Genomic DNA, 10,332 nt, shown 5'->3' on the forward strand with positions numbered 1-10,332 from the left:
AGGCCCATCCGCTGTGGTGGTAGGCGGCTCCGATCCTCAATCATTGGGCCCGTGAACGCGCGGTTTCCCGAGGGGATCGGGTGGGGTGGGGTGGGGTGGTGGATGGGCGGCCGGCGGCAAGTGGTGGGGGCTGGGCTTCTCGAGGAAATGGACGTGCGCTAGTGGCGGGCCGGGCGCCGGCGCGCGTGTCGCCCGTTGCGGCCGGGGGATCTGGGGTTTGGACACTAGCGGCGAGATGATTAGGTGATCTAGTTTGGATTAGATCTGCTCTAACTTTCAACGCAATGCTCAGGCTAAAGTTGAGGGGCCATGCATATGGATGGCAGTGGGGAGGAAGATCCTGCTCGGGGAGACAATGTCACGGTGCAGTGGCGTGACAGGGAGCTGGGGTGGGTCGTTTGAGGGGTGCTGGTGTCGGGGTTCGGCCTCTGAATTATGCAGAGAATTCTATACTAAAGCAGCGGCAATTGATACGGATCGGGGGAAGGATTTCTTTTTGAAAATAAATTTCATGCCATAATTATATAAACACTCGAAAAAAGAAGTTAAGAGCCACTCGGGCTCGGATTTAGTTTAACAGTAGGTTTTTCCTATTCCTTTTCATGTTTTGAAATAGATTTGATTCCGAAACCAATCCAATTCAATTTGGGAACTTCTAAAAAATCCAACATAATATTTAGGACTTAGGGAGAATATTTCGGGACCAGATATTACATAAAATATATATAATAATTATATAAACTCTATATTTGGCATTCTAAGTATTCCCTGATAAATAAATTTTGGGTTCTAAATAACTACCAAAATGTTTTTGAAGTACAAATAAAATCTAAGGCTTCAAATCCTAGTCAAAACTAGCTAAGCTCAAGCAACACAAGCAAAAATTTAATTAACCCTATTTAAATGGTTAACATTCCAAAAGACAAAAAACTGGGATTTTTTTACTATCTATTTCTGTTTCAAGGTTCACGAGGGTGCATTTGAGCTCAGAAGAAGAAACCCCACGCCCGAAAAGAAAAGTGTCCTTGTAGAACTCCTATTGTGTAACAGCAACAAAGGCTGAAGGACCAGGACTGTTTACTAAGCACAAAAAATAGATAGTATATGAAGGACTATATAACTCCTTGTTAAACTCAACTGTTTACTAAGCACAAAAAATACCAAAACATTCAATTAAACTGACTATATTGGGGTGAGATAACCCATCCACCACAAAATCCTGAGTGGTATAATAATGTCCTGTCTCTAAAAATAAATCAATGACCAGTTTAGAGATGTTACATGGTACAGTACTTTGACATTATCTGATCAATTTTGGCTTGAGCCAACTCCTTTAGAGAGCCAAGCAATTTTTGGCATTTTGGCTTGTGCACAGCAGAATCTGCAGATAAGAAGTTGGTCTGCAAGTGGTAGGCCTCCAGAATTTGCAGTTACGAAGTTGATTTCTGCTGGTGGAAGGAACTAATGTAGCTCGGATATTCTTATCACATTATTATGCAGTAGCCAAACTATCACACAGAGTCTGGTATGCTGCACTGCAACGTTTGAATTTCTCCTCTGCGGTAGCCTGCCCATGAAAGAAAATCCATAATACTCATGAGTTTTGTAGACAAACAATTGTAACAGTGAAGTCCTTGAGGTAAATGAAAAACAGAAGTTCAAAACATCAAATTAGACACTAGAAGATACAATGTTTTGCAGGTACTATGTCGGTCTGAACCAAGATTAAATGCCTGTCTTCTACTGAATCATGTGTGGCCTACTTTTGAATGGAAAAAATGGCTGTAACATATGTTTTGTATGGAACCTAGGTGAGCTGCTAACCAATCCTTATTGATCTAATGTTACATTAATTATAGATAGTGTACTGCATTATCACTAAGGTTGGACCATTGGAAGTGCACTCCTACAGCATTTGAGTCAAGAATAAAGGACGGAAGAGGGGGTCTGGATGTGTAGTTTTAGTTCCTGATATTTAATTTGGCTAATTGTCATCTCACGGTATAAACCAGCATATCTATCACAGAATGAAATGAAGGCATACAAAAAACTTTCCAAAGAGAAGTTAAACTTGGATGTTGAAAGACTACTACCTTCGATGAGCCATGATGACGATCTGGATGCCATCTAAGTGCACACGTCCGGTATCTAGTATGAAAAGGGGAGGAGATAGATGGTAAAACAAATGTTCCAGAGTAAAAACGAAATGAAGGATACGATGTTATCATGGCTCATGCCATAATCCCAAAAAAAATACTCAAGGCTAGTGAAATGCTCAAAGCCTCAACGATCTTACGCGCTTTTAACATCTTCGAGTTTTAGTGGGCCAGAAGTACTCAATCCAAGAGCCTGACGCGCCACAGATACCTCTGTCTGGGTGGATATTTCGCCCTCATCGTCTGTTTCATAACTCCAGTGTCCGGAACTTTCTGAATGAGAACGTCTTGAATTCCTCCTTGGAAAATCATCAGATTCAAAAGACCAATAATATGTGTGCTGGTTCCCACGAAAAGCATTGCGAAAAACAGTCTCTGGTTCATCATCATCATCGCTTGTGCAAAACTCAAATCCCCCTGTCCAAACAAGAAACACCCAAACTTTATAAGGTTCAGTATAGGTCTAACTAGAATAGAATATAGTAACCAAAATAGCTGTACTTCATAAATGCTTAAGAAGTTGGAGTCTTGACTCCTGAATTAAACTACAGTGCATACCAGAAAATGATTCAAATTTATTCATTAAGTAGAAAGAGAAGTGCAGATAAGGAACTGTACCCCTGCTTTTGACAGTATCGTAAAAAAACTCATGTGGACGGAAACCATTATTCCTCGAATCTCTGACCCAACGATGTCCTCTAAACCATGAAGGTCCACTAGATGCGTCTTTTTTCTCATCTTCATCACGCCAACTCTGAACATTGTTATAAATGAAAATGTCTAGGTTAAAAACACAAGTACTTACAAGTCATTTTGATTGAAAACTGCAACCGGTGTTAAAGTGAATACAACTACGGGAGCACAAAAATACAGAGCAATATTTAGTTCATTTTCTTTCCTTGCAAAACTTTAAGCAATGAAATAAAGAGACATTTCTTCTATACCAGTCTCTTGATTACTAAATTTTACACACCTTGTAGGGTTGCAAGCCTTAAAGCTGCCAATCTCAAAAAGGATTAACCCTACCAAGTTTCTCGCAGAGATCTTCCAGAACAAACTTTGAGCATTCATTTATCTCAAAACTTTGCAGGGTATATATGGTTCATATGTTCTCCAAAACACTGCATTTATTCTTGACGAATGTAAGTTAAAATTACAAGAATGCAAAGAACATGATAACAGATAATGAGTAATATGTATCTAAGTTCGATCATCCTAAGTTCAGCAGTTGTGAAAGCCAATCATCTTAACCTAATCACCCAAAACTAATTGAACAAAATTGAATGACACAAAGATGCTAGTCATTTTGTTTCACTGACATTGAAGAGCTGCTCCGCATACTCAGACATATTCCGTATCATTGTTCTTTTTGTGTCTCTATTTCTCCTGCGTTTTGCATAAAAATTGAACCTCTGCAGAAAGCAAAAGATAGTAGTGTTAGCTCTTTCTCTGTTCAAGAAACGAACTAATTTCTAGTGATAAGACATCATCAGTTGCAAAAGAAGAAGTTAAAAGTGCACTTACAAGCAAACAAATTATACAACCTCCCGAATTAGTTGTCTTAGATTTGTTCAGATACGAATGTATCTAGGCACGTTTTAGTGTTAGGTACATCCGTATCTAGACAAATCTAAGACAACTAAAGTTGGCTAATGTCTGGACAATACCTAAAACTCTGGCACTTAGTGCAGCATGTCGAGTTGTCCAATGAGCCGGACAGGCTGCTCTGGAGTTGGACAGCCAACGGCGTTTACACCGCCCAGTCTTGCTACCGGGCCACCTTCCAGGGCGCGACAGGCTGCCACTCCTGGAAGCTCATTTGGAGGAGCTGGGCACCGCCCAAGGTAAAGTTCTTCCACTGGCTGGCATGTCAAGATCGCTGCTGGACCGCGGAGAGACTCGCACGTCGTGGCCTGCAACACCACCCGCGGTGCCTTCTGTGCGACCAAGAACCGGAGACGATTGGGCACCTGATGCTCACTTGTCCATTCACGAAGCAGACATGGCATGAGGTCCTATCCTGGCTGCGCCTACCGGCGCCGGCGCCCGAGCACGATGGCTCGCTCATGGATTGGTGGCTGCGCGCAAAGGAATTCACACCGCCAGCGCTTCGCAAGGCGCTCAAATCCGTGGCACTTTTGGTGCCGTGGATGATTTGGAAGCATAGGAACGCGTGCGTTTTCGACCATGTGAGCCCATCGCTGAATGAGCTTGTAGACAGGATTAAAGACGAGACCCGGTGTTGGGCAAAGGCCGGGGCTCAAGGGCTCAGGGTTGTTTTGCCATCATCCTGGGATGTCCACTGAGTCTCTGTTGGCTGTTAAAACTGCCTCCTAGGAGGATGTAAATTCCCCTTTCTTTCCAATGCAATGAAACGCAAAAGCCATTTGCGTTTTCTCGAAAAAAGTTGGCTAAACTTTGCAACTTTGTATCTCCCGTTCCCCGCGTCGCCTTCCGGGGCGACACGGGCGGAACCTAGATCCGCCGCCGCCAGTCTTCCCCGCCGCCCCTACCTCTCCTCGCCGTCGCCGGATGAAGCCGCCGGACTAAGTCCGCCCGACGGACGGCGGCGGCGGGTTTCCCCCATTTTGCGGGGCGTTCAGTTGTAGAGGGAGGCTCGCTCCCGCTCGTCATGGCAGCCGTGGCGCCTGGTGATTCAGGTCGTGTCTTTGGCGGGTGGCAGACGCCATGTCTTCGTCATCAGGATCCTGGGCTGCGGCCCGAATCTCCTGCCGGCGAGTCGGATGGGGATGGCGTCCCTCCCCTTCCTGCCCCTGAAGTTTCTCCACGCGCGACTCGCGGCCTGCAAGCTCCGGGGCTCCGCCCTAAGCTCCTTCCCGGTGTGGCGGGGCGGGGTGGCAGCCCCCCTTCCTGCGAGTGCAGGCCCACGGTTGTGCTTGCTGCTGCTGTTGCGGTGTTGTGGCGGCGGGGTGCCGGATCTGGCCGGTCTCGGTCGTTTTTGGCTCGCCGACGTCTGCTGGTGGTGAGGAGGTGGCTCCTGCGTGGCATTGGCGTCGTCGCCACACTGGAGGTGCACGGGTCAGCGGTTGCGGCCGGCTTCAACCATCGGCGTGAGGATGTTTGTCAAGTCTGCTCCAAGCGAAAGCTTAACCGGCAAGAGCCGGCCAGCGATGGCAGCGCCTACGAGCGTCGTTCTCTTTTTTGAGGGCGTCACTATGGAGTTTCTTCGACCCGCTTCATCCTCAGATCTGGTTCTTCGGGCGAAAGCCTAGACCCGTTTGGGTCGGGCAACGGCGTCGTCCCTACGGCGTTTCTTTCTTTGGGGTGTTGCTTTGAAGACCGGCGATCCTTCTCCACGCTCCTATTGGGCTGGACGTGCACGGCGTCACGGTTGGCAGGTGCCCAACCGGTGATGCGAGTGGTTGGCGTTGCGACCCGTGCGGCGACGACAATGGTGACGTGTAGAGCTGGGTCATGGCTTGTCCTTCTAATGTTGATGGTTTGGTTCGCCGACGAGTGCGCCGCCTATGCTTGTTTCTCACTGTGACAGAGAAGTCGGAGCTGCGTGCGGCGGGGCCGTGCGGCAACGATGACTCCATGAGGGTGGTTTCGGTGGACGGTGCTCTTTGGAGGTTGCGCTAGGCTAGGTCGATGCGAGGCTTTCAACTTTCTCCAGTGAAGCCCTTCAACAAAATCGGAGTTGTCGGTCCTCGACGTCTGCGGTCGATTGTTTGGCTATGGCCGATGAGGTCCTCGTGTGTCGTTCACTCGATGGGGTCTTGGTAGGTCGTCAGCGGCAGAAACGGAGTCGCCTGCTCGGGGAGAGGTGATAACGATGACATTGCAGGCAACCTCGACGGTGTCCTCTTCTTGGCGGTGTGGTCTTGTAGGTGCCAGGTCGGCCGAGGTGCCCTTTCTTGTGGGCGTGTTGTAACTGTTTTCGCCCGGGTTTCCGTTAATTAACCGGGCAACTCTATTCTACCTTTTTAATGAATCGGGCCCTAAGGGACCGCGTTTCAAAAAAATCTAAGACAACTAATTTGGGACGGAGGTAATACAAAACAAGAAAACTTAAGCAGGCTGCGCATGCAAAGTGGCTGAGCCAAGCAAGACACATCACACCATGTGGAGGAGAGTGCAGAATGCATAAATGATATGGTTCTTGTGCTGATTCCCAAGGTAATGAACCCGTCTTTGTTATCTCAATTCAGACCCATTAGCTTATGCAATGTACTCTACAAGATTGCTTCGAAAGTGGTATCGAACAGATTGAAGCTTATTCTGCCAGACATTATCTCTGAAGAACAGTCAACCTTTGTCCCTGGCAAGCTAATTACAGATAACATCATATGTGCATATGAGTGCCTGCATTTTATGAAGAGATCGAAATCAAAGGCTAACAGTTTTTGTGCCCTAAAACTGGATATGATGAAAGCTTATGATAGGCTGGAGTTGGACTTGGAAGCTATTATAGTGAAGCTTGGATTTGCAACAACATGGATTGACACAGTTATGGGTATGGTGAGGTCAGTGTCTTTTTCAGTTTTATTCAATGGAGAAAAGCTTGATGATTTCAAACCTAGCAGAGGTATAAGACAGGGAGATCCAATTTCCCCCTGTCTTTTCTTGACTGCGGTAGAGGGCCTTTCGTGCCTTTTTAAAGACCAGTTCTCAGTCATCAGTTCTTAGCGGAGTTAAGGTGGCACCGTAAGCCCCGACGGTCAACCACATTCTGTTCGCAAATGACAGCCTGCTGCTTTCCAAGTCAAGTGTTGAGGGAGAGGAAGCGGTTTCAAACCTGTTGAATATTTACTGTTCAGCATTGGGACAAAGGGTGAACCATGATAAATCCTCAATCTTTTTTAGCAAGGGGTGCCCTCAGATTTTGAGAGACAGTATAAAGGCATCCCTCAATGTGCAGAACAAGTCTTTGAGCGACGGGTATTTGGGGATGCCAACTGACTTGGGACACTCAAAGAATGGCACGTTCAAATATTTGCGTGATAGAGTTTGGGAGAAGGTGAAAGGCTGGGTGGAGAAAATATTATTTGCTGCAGGGAAGGAGGTGTTAATTAAATCAGTTGCTCAGGCGGTCCTAGTCTATTCCATGGCCTGCTTTAGACTCCCACGGGATTATGCAAGAATGTAACATCTATCATACGACAGTTCTGGTGGGGGAGTAAGCAGGGAAAAAGAAAACCATGCTGGGTCTAATGGGACGTTATGACTCGGCCAAAAAGCATGGGGGGGCTTGGCTTCCGTGATCTCGAAATTTTTAACCTTGCACTTTTGTCCAGGCAAGCTTGGTGTTTGATGCAGGAACCATCTTCTCTCAGTGCACGGATTCTACAGCCAGTTTATTATCCGAATTGCTCAGTGCTGGATGCCGAGCTCAGACCACACCCATCACAAATCTGGAGGGCTGTTCTAGATGGCAAGGATGTGTTATCACAAGGAATCATTCGAAGGATAGGAGATGGTAAAACTACCGATATTTGGAAACACAATTGGGTTCCACGAGACATGACTATGAAGCCGATTTCTTCTCAGGTACCCAACCCGCCCAGGAAGGTAGCAGAGCTGATTGATCCAACCTCTGCGCCGGCGGTGTGGCACGAGGATCTCATTAGAGAAGTATTTGTGCCGGTGGATGCAGAAGCAATTTTGAGGATTCCAATTTGCACAAAAAAAGGTAGATGACTTTTGGGCTAAGAGCGCTGATCGGAAGGGGCGTTTTTCAGTGAGCTTGGCGTACAAACTTATTGCCCGAACAAAATGCAGCAGAGAAGGGTGGACTGAAGAAGGCACAGGTTGCTTGGATCACTTAGGAGGAGCGAAAAACTGGACATCACTCTGGAACATCAAGGTGCCCTCAAAAATTAAAGTTTTTCTGTGGTGTTTGGTCCGGCACTCGCTACCCATTGGCGATGTCCTACATCACGGAAACATGGCTGATACACGGGTATGCCTGTTATGCGGAGCGAAGGACAGCTGACGCCACTCTCTCCTGAGTTGCAATATGGCTAGAAGCGTGTGGGCACTCTCATTGGAAGAGATGGTTGAACATATGAGGTCGAACCAGGACGGAAGTGCCAAAATTTGGTTGTTTGCAATGCATGATTCTCTCATTCATAATGAATTCAACAGAATGGTAGTGACATTATGGGCTGTGTGGAGCGCGCGAAGAAAGGCAAATCATGGGGAAACTTATCAAAGCCTGCTATCTAATCATTGCTTCATATCATCTTTCTTTTCAGATATTCAGATCTTGTCCAAACCAGCGAAGGAACGGAGGAATCCATTGCCTAGATCCTGTCAGTGGATCCCCCCACTTGATGATCACGTGAAGTTCAATGTGGATGCCACTGTTTCTACGGCAGGAGGTTTTGGTGCACCAGCAGCAATATGCAGAAGTGCGGAGGGAAATTTTCTGGGAGCATCTGGAGTAGTTTTTAATGCCATCGACGATCAAGCGACACTTGAGGCATTGGCCATCAGAGAACCCTCGCTCTAGCAGAGGACCTTCATGTCCAGAAAATCGTGATCCCTTCTGATTGCGAAGTTGTGGTAGATGATATCAACGAAAGAAGTGGAGCTAGCTATGGAGCCATTGTATATGAAATAATAGGCAGATCATCTTCTTACACCTGTAGTTTTAAGCATGAGTTTAGGAGCTTGAATTTCAAGGCTCACAACCTCACGAAGCATGTATTAACCCTGGGGGTAGGCCGTCATGCTTGGTTAGGCCACCCGGGAGATCTCAATTTTGTACCTGGAAACATCCTGATAGATCAATAAAGCTTTGCGAGTTTGTCTCAAAAAAAAAAACATCGCACCATGGCAAAAAATGATTTTGGAAAGCACAAGGAATTCCATTCCGGTCAAGCTTCCACAATCTGGTACGGCCCTAACTATTCTCTGGGGGGCATTTCGCCAAGCATGCAAGGACGTCCAAATTCACCTTGAGGAACCCAATATTCAGAAGCATCTAATTTCGTCAAAACAAGCAAGCATCTAACAGAGAAATCCCCAAATCTAGCGGTGGTATGGCCTACCTTTCTCACGGGAAATACATCAAACAGATCAAGCAAGAATTCCTCTCAAAAGAGTAATACATCGACGGAAACGGAAGGCTTTTCCCCATACGGGCATTTCAGCAAACAGCCTACCGACCAACTGCAAAGTACAGGCGGATCTAACAAAATAAAAATTAAAAAAATTCCCGCGAGCTATCAATAACACAACAGGGAGGGAGATGTTTACGTGCTGCCACTGGGTCTTGCGCTTCCGCTGCAGGGGAGGCGTGGAGTGGAACGACGCGGTGGCCGCCAGCTGCTGCGGCGCCGCCGCCGCGAGACGGTGCGGGCGGTGGCCTGAGAGAAGAGCCGACTTGACGTGGTTCATCTCGGCGGATGGGCCGTGCGTCACACCCACACCTTTCGCTGCAGGGTGAACATAGAGAGGTAGAGAGGAGATGAGGCAACTAGGATGCTGGCCCATGGGCCATGGATGGATAATTGGTGCCAGATTGTGACCCAAAAAATGTGGGGCTAATGGTTCCTCCAAAAAAAATGTGAGACTAATACCTTCACTTCACAAAAAATGTGGGACTAATACCCTGCCTCAAAAAAAGTGGGGCTAATAACCCTAAAAAAAGTGGGACTAACTAATTAGAGAGGGTGATCTAAATAAAACTAATCAAAGGGTACCTGGCATGCCTATTTTTTGTGGGCTGGAAGCATGCCACTTGGTGTGTCTAGCCGCCACCACATGTCGCGCGTTGGGTGCACCCCGTGGGAGCACGATTTTTCCTCTTTTCTACATGTTTTTTTGGATTATTTGGATTTTCAAAGTATATTGGTTTTCCTATGTTTTCTCAAAAAAAATCCTCACGTGAAGCACAATTGTGCTTTCCGAAAAGGGAAAATCATATCTACTTCTCACATAAACCCAACTGCACTTTTGGTTTTTGATTTTTTTTTTGTTTGCGTTCTTTTTTTTTGTTGGTTTCCTATTTTTGGGGGAAAGGTTAGTCAAACCTAGTAACATGGCATACAATTTTGACGATCTCGGAATGAGAAATTCAACGGTGAAATGGTTCATGATTTGGACGCACAGTTCATGAAATAAAACCTTTAAAAAAACAAATGTACGAAAAAGTGTAAAAGTCAAGTTGCGAAAGTAGCACACTAACACCACCAAAGAAGGTCGGAGT

General features: G+C 46.4%; 1 protein-coding gene across 1 annotated transcript; it reads right to left on the minus strand.

Moving 5' to 3' along the window:
- Positions 1-1,105: 1,105 nt before the first annotated feature.
- LOC125527029 (uncharacterized) lies at positions 1,106-9,632 on the minus strand. The gene is made up of 6 exons (XM_048691608.2): positions 9,381-9,632; positions 3,476-3,568; positions 2,775-2,910; positions 2,297-2,573; positions 2,094-2,148; positions 1,106-1,567 (listed from the first exon to the last, which is right to left on the minus strand). Exons 1-6 carry the CDS (start codon positions 9,615-9,617, stop codon positions 1,493-1,495), a joined length of 873 nt encoding a protein of 290 aa, XP_048547565.2. The 5' UTR covers positions 9,618-9,632; the 3' UTR covers positions 1,106-1,492.
- Between the last annotated feature and the right edge of the window lie 700 nt (positions 9,633-10,332).

The sequence above is a fragment of the Triticum urartu genome, chromosome 1A (assembly GCF_056163025.1).
Source record: "Triticum urartu cultivar PI428250 chromosome 1A, HENAU_Tu73, whole genome shotgun sequence".
NCBI classification, from domain to species: Eukaryota; Viridiplantae; Streptophyta; class Magnoliopsida; order Poales; family Poaceae; genus Triticum; species Triticum urartu.